Consider the following 12,714-nt stretch of genomic DNA (forward strand, 5'->3'; position numbering starts at 1 on the left):
TTAGGCTTGGTGTACATCAACAATTCTATTAGACTTGGTGTACACCAACAACTCTATTAGACTTGGTGTACATCAACAATTCTATTAGACTTGGTGTACATCAACAACTCTATTAGACTTGGTGTACATCAACAATTCTATTAGACTTGGTGTACACCAACAATTCTATTAGACTTGGTGTACATCAACAATTCTATTAGACTTGGTGTACACCAACAATTCTATTAGACTTGGTGTACATCAACAATTCTATTAGACTTGGTGTACACCAACAATTCTATTAGACTTGGTGTACATCAACAATTCTATTAGACTTGGTGTACACCAACAATTCTATTAGACTTGGTGTACATCAACAATTCTATTAGACTTGGTGTACATCAACAATTCTATTAGACTTGGTGTACACCAACAACTCTATTAGACTTGGTGTACATCAACAATTCTATTAGACTTGGTGTACATCAACAACTCTATTAGACTTGGTGTACATCAACAATTCTATTAGACTTGGTGTACACCAACAATTCTATTAGACTTGGTGTACATCAACAATTCTATTAGACTTGGTGTACACCAACAATTCTATTAGACTTGGTGTACATCAACAATTCTATTAGACTTGGTGTACACCAACAATTCTATTAGACTTGGTGTACACCAACAATTCTATTAGACTTGGTGTACATCAACAATTCTATTAGACTTGGTGTACATCAACAATTCTATTAGACTTGGTGTACATCAACAATTCTATTAGACTTGGTGTTCATCAACAATTCTATTAGACTTGGTGTACATCAACAATTCTATTAGACTTGGTGTACATCAACAATTCTATTAGACTTGGTGTACACCAACAATTCTATTAGGCTTGGTGTACATCAACAATTCTATTAGACTTGGTGTACACCAACAATTCTATTAGACTTGGTGTACATCAACAATTCTATTAGACTTGGTGTACATCAACAATTCTATTAGATTTGGTGTACATCAACAATTCTATTAGACTTGGTGTACATCAACAACATTATTAGACTTGGTGTACATCAACAATTCTATTAGGCTTGGTGTACATCAACAATTATGTTTTTTCACTTACCTTTTAAACATCACATCTTTGAAAGAGTTGAAAAATATTACTATTAATTAAACTTACTATATTTAATTTCTGTTTTCTTAATTGACTTTTTAAAGCTTGAAAGTTTAAAATGATATTCAGTTTAAAAGTAATTGTGCTATCCTAAGTGCTTTGATAGTCGATTGAAAGTTTTAATATGGTCTAAAATCTAAATTTTTCCAACGCTGGTTACCATTCCATGTTGTATATATGCTGTCGATTGTGAATTTACAAGCTTATCAAATGTTCTTCATTAATGTTAGAATTTTGATTGAAACTTTTAATAGAAATTCATTCAGCAGCCTCTGATTATTGCTAGTCACTCAGTCGCTATTAAACAAGGTCAAGGTCGTTCTGTTTTCAAGCCTTTTCACAATGTATTGCTTATATGCAACTTTTATAGGGTCACATTCTGGTTATTAAATTTGCTACTTTGATCTCGTTGCAGTCTTCATCTCATGTTCCGAGCATGTCATCAACACCAAAGTTGTCAAAGTTCACAGCCTCTGCCGATCCGATAGCAAATGTATCATCAAGCAGTCGACAAAGCTGTAGCGCAAATACCGTCTCCAAACTTGGCAGTTTCTCCGCTCCTCCGGAGGTAACAAATCTTACCTGTTAGTTTGCTCCCAGTTATATCAACTGCTACACAAGCAAGCAAAATAAAATCTAATGTTAACATTTTCTGAAGCTTTCTAAGTTTTCATTCAAGTTGAGATTAGTTTACATTTTAGGAAGATAATAGTATGTTTATTGATTATCCAGGCTTCAGAAGCAGAAGGCGTGTATCTGCATCAAACGTTGGAGTTTCTCAAACCTGATAAGATCAAGGACAAGGAGAAGCGGTTAGAAAGTGACCCTGATTATGACCCACGGACCCTTTACGTTCCTAAAGATTTTCTCAATTCTACAACTCCGGTAGGGCATATCAGTACCACCAGTCTGGTAGGGCATATCACTAGCCCCACTCTGGTACGGCATATCAGTACCCCCACTCTGGTAGGGCATATCAGTACCCCCACACTGGTAGGGCATACCATAGTTTTCTATAGCTCCTTATGATAGACCCCATTCACATCCTCTTCTCTTATTCGCCCCTTTACAATTGAAGACCACAATGGAAGAACCAGTGATGTCACGCTTGCAGTTTTGAGAAAATCAATTTTTAAGTTTTGAGACTGGCTCGTGCAATGAAAATACAGTTTATGACAAGTAAATTAAGTATAAGTAAATTTATTGGCAAATACATAGTTTGTTGCTTATAAAATAACATTTTTAACTCTGGAAATTGTTTTTTTTTGTAATTCAGTTGTCAAAAATGAACACGCATGTTGGTAATGGACATCACCTATTTTTCCATTTGAATGCACTAAAAAGGTTCAATAAAAAATTATATTTTTTTAACTTTAAACTGTTTTTAATTATAATATAAGTACTTTAACACAACCAGTAATTAATAGCAGTTTAAAGTTGCACCACAATGCCTAAATTTCATCACTATCTGCTGTCACAACATCATTGGTTGTAAGATTGTCGAAAAATGGTAGATTTTTTAATTTGAAAAATTGTTTAAGGACCTGCAAATCTTGGTGTTTTGCTTTGCTGATTGGCAATTGACTGGTGGTAATGCAAGTTGATGGAGTTCAACGAGGTTCAACGTGCTTCGATGGTTTTTCAATAGCACTCTCTATGTGACTACCATTCTATGATTCTCTATAAAACGCCATGAGCTTGCTTTCCGTATTCGCAACTTTCACTTGACGTATAGGCCTAATTTTCATTGGGTAAGTTGTCTGGTTCATATGTTTAAAATATTCTGTGTTATTAAAGAACTTTGAGTTATTAAGATGAATTACATTAAAGGGTTTAGGATGTTTGCGAGCATTTTGAAAGAACTTTACCCAATCAGACGGTAGATCTACATGACTTGCAATTCATCGCATTCATGTCTCAATCACATTCCATGTAAGAATGTTCACACATTGGATAGCGTATTGTGGTCTTGTTAATAAATTTTTCTCATGCACAAGCCTATGAAAATAGCGAATGAGTGTATAATTTTTGTTCTGTCTAGTGTATCCATCGCAGAACAAATCTAACTCCACTACTTTGGGACCAATGTGACTATCAATGGGGTCTTCTTCTCTCTACTTTACAGACAATTATTGGCAAAGAAAAATAAGCGTCTTGTCGATTCTTCGTGGTGTAAAATTGATTAACATCAGTAAACAATTTTTGCCTGTCAGGTGCACACACAATTTCAAAGCATTTTTACCGTTTGCATAAGCAATTTTCACCTGTTGTGTGGCTTGAAGCCTTTTGCTTTTTAGCCTTCTTTTGTGCACTCACATATTTTCTTTGTTTTCTAGGCTTTTCAGTTTATTCTGATTACTCAGATCTATCCCCAGATGCCACCATTATTAATAATAGTTTACGCATCGATCGTTAATGCTAGCTAAGCAACGTTAAACAATGCAAGACCGCGCTAAGCAACGTTAAACAATGCAAGACCGCGTTAACGAGCAGAATGCTGTTTGATTGGTTAGCCGATAGACTTAGCCAATTTTTCCATATTATGGCTTGGACAGCTCCTGTTTATTCATTTGAGCATAAAATTTAAAACCAGATTTCCATTAGACAACACTGGTTTTTCCAACTTTTTAATTCACCATACAATTCTACAGTGCCAAAACTACAGGTAGGTAGCAATAACTCCAAAAAACCCAATATGCGACAACACTGGTTTTTCCATTGTGGTCTTCAATTGTTGTGTCAAGATTACTTGCTTAAACTATATGTGCGTTTGAATTAGGTTTAGTTCATTGCTTAGCTGATGTATATTTATCAGATCGGTTAAGACTCTGATTACATGTTCACATATTGCTGTATAAAATGAACTGTCATACCTGGTTTCCACCATCTTGATATGCACGGCTATTGTATTGAGCTGTTCTTCTTGATATGCTTATTCAATTTAAAAATATAAGGTGTTAGCAAGCCATTTCTTTAGGTATAGCTGTATAGTATATACGAGGGGCGATCGTAAAGTTCCAGGAATTGTCTCAGTACACAAAAACGGTTAATCGTAATCACTTAATTTAAACTGTCCCCTTCAAAGTAATCGCCTGAGCTTGCTATGCACTTGTCCCATCTGTGTTTCCACTGATCCATGCAATGCTGGAAATCACTTTCCGTAAGGCTTCGGAGTTGTCTCGTCACATTTTCTTGAATAGTTGGTATGTCGTCAAATCTTTCACCTTTCATTGTCAATTTGACTTTGGGGAATAGGTAGAAGTCACATGGTGCTAAATCAGGTGAATAAGGGGGATGGTTAAGCACAGTCACCTTATTTTTTGCCAAATACTGACGTACCATCAATGAGGTGTGAGCTGGAGCATTGTCATGGTGTAGGTACCAGTCACCTGAGAGCCACAAATCTCGACGTTTCCTTCTGATACTGTCTCTAAGTCTTATCAGAATGTCATTGTACACATGCTGATTCACAGTTTGACCATGTGGCAGAAATTCAGAGTGTACCACACCTCTAATGTCGAAAAATGTTATCAGCAGCGTTTTTACATTTGAGCGAAACATTCTAGCTTTTTTAGGCTTAGGAGAGCCAGGGGATTTCCATTAAGAACTTTGTGAATTGGTCTCTGGGTCATAACCATAGACCCAACTTCATCCCCAGTCACAACTTTTGAAATAAAGTCAGGATCTTGTGTTAAAGCATCTTTTAGTTCGATACAACAGCTAACTCTTTTTTCTTTTTGGTCGTCAGTGAGCAGTTTGGGTACCATCTTTGCAGAGATCCTTCTCATGCCTAAATCTTCAGTGAGAATAAGATGACATGTACCATAAGAAAGCCCACTTTCTGCTGATATTTCCCGTATAGTCAATCGCCTATCTCCCATCACCTGCTGCCTCACAAGGTCTGTGGCAGTTGTGGTCCTTGAAGTTGCCGGTCTGCCCATGCGGTCATCATCTTTAGTACTTGTTCTTCCCTCTCTAAATCTTTTGTGCCATTCATAACAGGCTGTTTTCTTAAGGGCAGAGTCTCCATAAGCTGTCCGTAACATTTGGAGCGTCTCAGCACTGGACTTTCCAAGTTTTACACAAAATTTTACACAAACGCGTTGCTCTTCTACTTCATTCATTTTCGAAAAATCCGACGAACGATAAAAAATGACCTTGACATTACCTACTATAACTTCATTGCGGGTGCTCTGACAAGCGTAAAACTTTGGCTATGGGGAAATCCCGTGCTGTTTAGCAACATGGAACAATCAAAACAACTGCACATGGTCTTATATTTGACTAGGAAAACGATTCCAGGAACTTTATGATCACCCCTCGTAGTATAGTATATAGTATAGCATATAGTATAGTATATAGTATAGCATATAGTATAGTATATAGTATAGTATATAGCATAGTATATAGTATAGTATATAGTATAGCATGTGTATTTATTTCAAGCTCTCTGCATGTTTTACTAAGTTTTATTCCTTTTTGTGAATTTGCTCAGCTTTGAGGCTTCCTTTTGCAGGCGATGCGACAATGGTGGAAGCTCAAAGAGGACTACTTTGACACCATTCTCTTCTTCAAGGTCAGCTCATATATCACGGCTTTTTTATTATCACCTGTAAATATAGTTTTTTTTACTCTTATTGTTTAGTTGCAAGGATGTGACGCATGTCATATGTCACATTGTCTGCAGGTGGAGTGTGCGTCAGATTTGAATGTGATACACTTTCCCTCTTGAATTGGCTCAATTTCTGGTTATTATCTGGTTAGTGGTAATGCCCTATTATTGGTTGGTTTTTATGTGTGATAAGCTTATGGGACTTATGCAACAGTTAATAGCAGCCAAACTTTTCTACGTTCATTTTTTGGTGGATGAACCCTTTTCTTATTTAGCGACTGACTGATTGACTTTTCTCTCAGTCCACATAATAGGAGAATGGTCTCTTTTTTTATCCAGGGATTGGCTAATATGCTTTTGACCTCTTTCCTCTATTCATTCATTGGCCAATGAGCCTCATATTCATTTAGTGGTCAGGTGATGGCTGACCACTTAGTAGCTGTCTGCAAGCTTTCCAAGGTCTGTGCGAAATTAAACGATTGGCTGGCAATCTGTTCTGCGTGAAGTGATTGGCCAATAAAATATGCTTATGACACAGGTTAAACTTATTTTGTTGTAGATGGGTAAATTCTATGAATTCTTCCACATGGATGCAGATGTCGGTGTAAAAGAACTTGGCTTAGTTTACATGAAGGTAACTTCTATTTTTACCACGAGCCACAATACGCAGCTCGGCACAGCATTTGCGTATTGGAAAGTGGTGTGACTTTAGCAGGCTACATTCAAAACATTTCTGATTAGTGAGTAGGTATCGCGTCTGTACTTAATGAGTAGGTATCGTATCTGTACTCAGTGAGTAGATATCATGTCTGTACTCAGTGAGTAGATATCATGTCTGTACTCAGTGAGTAAATATCATGTCTGTACTTAGTGAGTAGATATCATGTCTGTACTTAGTGAGTAGATATCATGTCTGCACTTAGTGAGTAGGTATCATGTGTGTACTGATTGAGTAGATATCATGTCTATACTTAGTGAGTAAATATCGTGTCTGTACTTACACGAGAGGAAACAACGAATTTACATTGTCACACTCGTGGTCAACTTCATCATTTACACTCGTGGTCATCATTTTATTTGTTTCTAGTTTACAGTGGAACCTCAGTTCTCGAACACACCCCATTCCCGAAGGTTGGTCGAAAACCAAGTTGTTCGAGATCCGAAACAATTTTTCCCATTAAAATTAATGTGTGTAAGTTTTAATCCATTCCAAGTCAATTTAGCAACTTCAGTAAAGTATTTTTTAACAATTTTACACCTTAAACTGTACTGTATACTGCATACTATGAATAAAAACGGGTAGATGTAGATCGTGTTTAATTTTAATAAAATATTTTCTATCCATGATGAGGAAAAAATAAAACAAAAAGTAAACATTTCATATGCTTTGCTATTAAAACATTGAAAACATTAAAGTTTAAGATACAATACCAAAAATCGCAGAAATTGATAATGAAACAGCAAAAAATTTCAACAGATCTCAGTTACATCAAAAATCAGTAAAAAAGAAAATAGAAACAGCAATGGCACGTTTACTTCACATCTTTGAAGAATAATCCTCCAAAGCAATTTAGGGTAACTCGACTGGAGGAGTTTTGTCCCTAGAAAATCTCTTCGGTAGCGGCGACGTCCTCCCAGAGGGCTCCGTTTTGTAAATAATTAATGACGTGAAACTTCTGCCTTTTTTGAGAGCGTTCCGAAAGTGGCTCATAACAACGTCGTTAAACGTATGAACATGCAGTCTTCGGAGCTGTTCCGAACGTTTAATTCAAATGCGCATGCTCCGGTTTGGTCGAGAATCGAATTTATGTTCGAGATCCAAGATGAAATCTCAGATTTTTTGGTCGAAAACCGAGTTGGTCGACAACTGAAGCGTGTGAAAACCTATATGTAGGTTCCACTGTATTATTGTTTTAATAAGACCTCTGTACAATTCATACTGTATGTATTGCTGCATCATTTTAGGGGAACTATGCCCACTCCGGATTCCCAGAAATAGGCTACGGCCGATATGCAGACACGCTTCTGCGCAAAGGCTATAAAATCGCTAGGATAGAGCAAACAGAGACCCCAGACATGATGGCCTCTAGGCTAGACCAATGTGAGTACAATGCGAGCCTAACCCGCGCTAAATTCCTTCAGATAGGCTATGCATTTGATTCATCTTTGTAGATTTGTAAAATCTTAAAAGAGAACTCGTTTATTTTATTTAAACATAAATATAGGCAATTCTGCTTGAAACGTCATAAGTTGTTTTTGTGTAGTACATCACAACAGCTTGCTGTTGTGATGTACAACACAACAGCTTGCTATTGTGTTGTACATCACAACATCACAACAGCTTCTCCAACAGCTTTGCTGCTCTGAATCAATTATCAGGATAAGATTTCCTGAAATTTCAATTTTATTTACTAAATAAAGTTAATAATAAAATTAATAAATAAAATGCCAGTGCTTGTTTCATTCCTCCCAACTCATTCCTCCCAGAAGATTTCATGTATGATCGCGTCGATCAGTATGGTGATAGATGCATTAAAGGTTGACTTGCAACAAAATTCACATTACAGCTATTTGGTATCAAAAGATTCACTATGTCTTACTCTGCTGTGTTGTAGGTGCAAAATATGTGGAAATATGATTACAAGCTCTTAAAAACTAAAAAACGAACAGTTAATCGCCGCCATCACAAAAACGCCGTAGAATGGAATCCTTACCCAAAACGGCTCAAATAGGACATAATTGAACACAATGTGCTTCTGTTTACACTTTCATGCAACCCCATTCGTTGAAATATGTTCACAAATGTACTTCACGCATTCAACAAAACTACGTCAATTGTTCTTGCGCCTCTACTTCACCATCATTGTAAAGCTGTCACTGAGCACTGATATCTCCAAACCTATAGGTTTGTATATACCATAAAAATTTGTTTAATTTTTTAATTTTAGTTTGAAGGAGTGCATATCATCCTCTGATAAACATGATGAGCCTGTTGGTCATCTGTGATAGTCAAAAAATGCTGCAGAAATTGTTCGCGCCAATTGGCAGGAAATATGGGTCACATGATCAGATTACAACTAGATGATTAAACCAAGCTAAAACGAAGCTGTACGGTAGTGAGTATCTATATTTAATAAGGGATTTGCGGTGGAGCCTGAAGTGTTTGTCATAAACTAGTACTACGAGATGTTTTATATTGAGCCTTTTATTGGCCTTTAATTTCATGTGATAACATCACATGTCAAACAATAACCGCAATGTTTAAGTACGTCATCGAAATAAAGGGGTTCCAAACTATGGCGTTTTCGTGATGGCTGCGATTAACTGTTTGTTTTTGAGCTTTTAAGAGCTTGTAATCACATTTCCACATATTTTTTACCTACAACACAGCAGAGTAAAACATGGTGAATCTTTTGATACCAAATATCTGTAATATGAATTTTCTTGCAAGTAAACCAAACATACATTAGTGACAGGTCTAGATTACTCTTGTCTAAATGCCCTAATCTTGCATCATAAAATGTCACTTGAGATTCTGTCAACATCACATGGTATGACAACTCTAGAATCGTAGCTAAACCATTGTGTACGCTCAGACTATTCACGAAACTGTTTGCTGTAGAAGTGCTTTGTTGATGTTGACAGCGGCGTAAGTTTTATAATAATACAACTAGACTGCAGTCAGAATTTAAGGATTCAGGACAACTTAGAATTTACAGTCAAACATGGATAACTCGCCCTCGGGTAGCTCGAACACATGGTTAACTCGAACGGTTTCTTTGGTCCGTTCCCACGTAATGATAAATTGCTTTAGATTCGCTTCAACTCGACCTCAACTCTGCTAACTCTAACAGTTTTTACCCAACGGCTACCGAAACGGTTGTTATCGCTTTAGAAAATCACTTTATTCCAAGCCATAGAGGTAAACCTCAACTTTTCGTAATTCATAGGCGTTGTTATTACCACCATCGGCAAAATATTTTTGTCAACGACTTTTCTAAAGGTTTGGTGACATTTGATTTATACCAAACATCCGCTTAGCGATCGCTCTTCGGAAGCGAGGAAAAGTGAGGCAACCTTTGCATAAACTTCAAGAAAAATCGGCAAAATTGATCTTGGGTAAAATGCTCAAAAAGAAGTATTTTCTTTTGAGCATTTCAACAACGATCAAGTTTTGCCAATGTCAATCTAAAAAATGTCCTGGCAATAACATCACATCAAACAACAAACCAATCTCAAGTGATAGAAAAATCTATACTTTTTAATAAAAAAAAGTTTTAATCTTTATGTTAGAAGCATTTAATTTGAAACAAGCCATTTATGCTTTTGATTTATATTATAGTTTGTATATGTACATGTATCTACTAATAAATTAGTAAATACATGGACTTGTGACAGTGCTCTAATAATTTGAACGCTCTGATAACTCGAACACTTTCGCTCAGTCCCATGAAGTTCGAGTTATCCATGTTTGCCTGTATTTTGTTTATCAAGTCTGGTTGCTCATCGCGTATTCCCAGTTGTTGTCCCTTTTTAATGGCGATGCTCAGTTCGCCATAACACACTCGTTGCCGCTGACCTTCCCTTGTAACTTGACAGCGATAAGCAAGGTGACCAAGTTTGATAAAGTGGTCAAGAGGGAGGTTTGCCAGATCACGACTCCTGGCACGAGGACACCAAACTTTCTTGACGGGGAGACAATTGATTCGTCATCCAATTACCTCCTCGCTATCTGTGAAATTGTGAGTTTCCCTCATTAAGTACAGAATAATAAATATCGGAGTTGTCTTACTGTTTTGTGTCGTATGCATTCGTGTATAGTAGAAATGGCTGCAATGTTCTTTTAGTTATCTCTTTATTCAGATGATAGATTTACTTCACCTGCTGAATGAGTTGATCTCATTCAGCAGGTGAAGAAGCTGAATAATGATAGCAGTGTCGGGTTTTCTAGCTGCTGATGCTTGCGTGTTGCTGTACGTGTCTCAGATATTCATGAACTCTGAACAATTTCAATTAGGGTTCACATGTGGAGGTAACTGTTGCTTTCCTTAAACTTGTTCCTCCTTCAAATGTTTTAACGTATCTCGACTTGTTTATAATTTATGTGTCTCACTAGAGTGTAGTCTTTGATAGTTCCAGTCAGTGAACACTGATTTCATTTCATATCGCATAGATACAGCAGATACGAGATGAAATACATAACATAAGTCAAATGCATAACGTATTCTAACTTAGAAATCTGAAGAAATAAAATGACTCTATATAGTTATAAACACATGAACAAACAGACATATAGGATAAGATTATGTAGAGGGGTAAGCTAACCGCGTATGCTGTGTGTGTCTATGGCTTTATGTTTATGTTCATGTCATGCTAGGTCTTGTTATCTTGTCTCCTTTGCAGCCCGGAATAAGGTCAAGTCAAATTGGTGTCTGTTTCCTAGACACATCCACCAGCAGGTTTCATGTGAGTTCAATTTCACACTTTTTTGTTCACTGCTTTGTATTTTGTTGGAATGAATGAAATAGCTTTAGCTGCCAATCTTTTACAAATTCTTTGGCCATCGTGCTGTTGGTGATGTTGCCATTTTGGTATTGTCTCAATGTTTCTCTCCTTGATGCAGTAGTTCAAAGTAATTCGTCTGAGACTATTTACAGGTAGGCCAGTTTGAGGAAGACATCTATGGATCTAGACTAAGAACCCTTACAGCACATTTCAACCCTGGGCAGGTATGTAGGATCAATTCAGACCTAACGACCTTCCCTTACACTATTTATGTCTAAATAAACGTATCTGCTTTAGGTTGACTTTACCATGACATTTACTAACAAGTGAAGTCGGCTTTGTCGATTGTAAAATGATTAACAGGCTTGAGGTGACAGGGCTGAAAACTACTAGTCTTTCTTTTTTCATGCAACCTTTGGTGTCCCGCCTGCATTCTACCTACGTCCCGCCTGTGTCCTACCTACGTGCCACCTGTGTCCTACCTACGTCCCAACTGTGTCCTACCTACGTCCCACATGTGTCCTACCTACGTCTCACCTGTGCCCTACTTACGTCCCACCTGTGTCCTACTTGCATCCCACATGTGTCCTACTTATCTCCCACCTTGGTCCTACTTACGTCCCGTCTGTGCCCTACTTACGTCCCACATAGAGTTGTACCTTTATATAATGCCTAGCCTGGGCTCCTTAATCTTGTCTTAAATTGTCAACTATTACATCTGATTGAAAGGTTCTCTATGAAAAGCGAAAAACTAGTGCTTTGCTTGCCCACCTGTTCAAGACAAACCTCTCATCTGTGCTGAAAGAAGCCTTGGTTCCTAATAGTGAGTTCTGGGGCTGTGAGAAAACCATTAGGTTTCTCTCTGAAGGAGATTATTTCCAGCTTGATGATGGCTCACATACTATGGACTGGCCCGAGGCTCTCAAGGCTATGCTAGACAACAGTAGGTTTAGTTGTTTGTTCTAAGGTTACGCTCCCTTTTCATTACAACTAGATGTGTGGTATCCAATTGCCAACGCTGCGACAATGAAAGTCTTACACTGGATTAATATGCTTCGAATAGGTTCATAGTTACCTCCTGTAGCCGAGTTTTGTACGCTAGTGTTTCTAAGACTTGGAGGCCAACTATAGATCCTTTCGAGATTTGCGATGTATCCCGCTAAACAAAACTTGTTAAAGCGGACTCGCTTTCGGGTCATGGTCACTTTTCAATTCATCTCAACTAGTTGCAAAAAGCTATTTATAAGTAAGTATTTGGTCATCCTCATACGAGTAACCCATCCTTGACATGTAAATGTTAATATAAAGGAACAGTTGTGAGTAGCAGTAGATTGTTTTCATATCAGACACACCCGTGTGGTTGAGTGCTGAAATCCTTTTACCTCCATTGGGGAGAGCCGAGCATTATCGATTCCGATTCATCAGTAGTGAGCGTTTCTAT

General features: G+C 37.4%; 1 protein-coding gene across 1 annotated transcript in view; it reads left to right on the top strand.

Moving 5' to 3' along the window:
- Positions 1–12,714, top strand: part of LOC137388752 (DNA mismatch repair protein Msh6-like) — a 69,192-nt gene that overhangs the window by 14,920 nt on the left and 41,558 nt on the right. The window contains exons 5-13 of the mRNA XM_068075205.1: positions 1,572–1,724; positions 1,889–2,041; positions 5,673–5,732; positions 6,328–6,402; positions 7,734–7,869; positions 10,368–10,510; positions 11,172–11,234; positions 11,426–11,497; positions 12,003–12,216. Of these exons, the coding sequence (XP_067931306.1) occupies positions 1,572–1,724; positions 1,889–2,041; positions 5,673–5,732; positions 6,328–6,402; positions 7,734–7,869; positions 10,368–10,510; positions 11,172–11,234; positions 11,426–11,497; positions 12,003–12,216 (1,069 nt within the window). The remainder of the gene's footprint in view (positions 1–1,571; positions 1,725–1,888; positions 2,042–5,672; positions 5,733–6,327; positions 6,403–7,733; positions 7,870–10,367; positions 10,511–11,171; positions 11,235–11,425; positions 11,498–12,002; positions 12,217–12,714) is intronic.

This window comes from Watersipora subatra, chromosome 2 (assembly GCF_963576615.1).
Source record: "Watersipora subatra chromosome 2, tzWatSuba1.1, whole genome shotgun sequence".
NCBI classification, from domain to species: Eukaryota; Metazoa; Bryozoa; class Gymnolaemata; order Cheilostomatida; family Watersiporidae; genus Watersipora; species Watersipora subatra.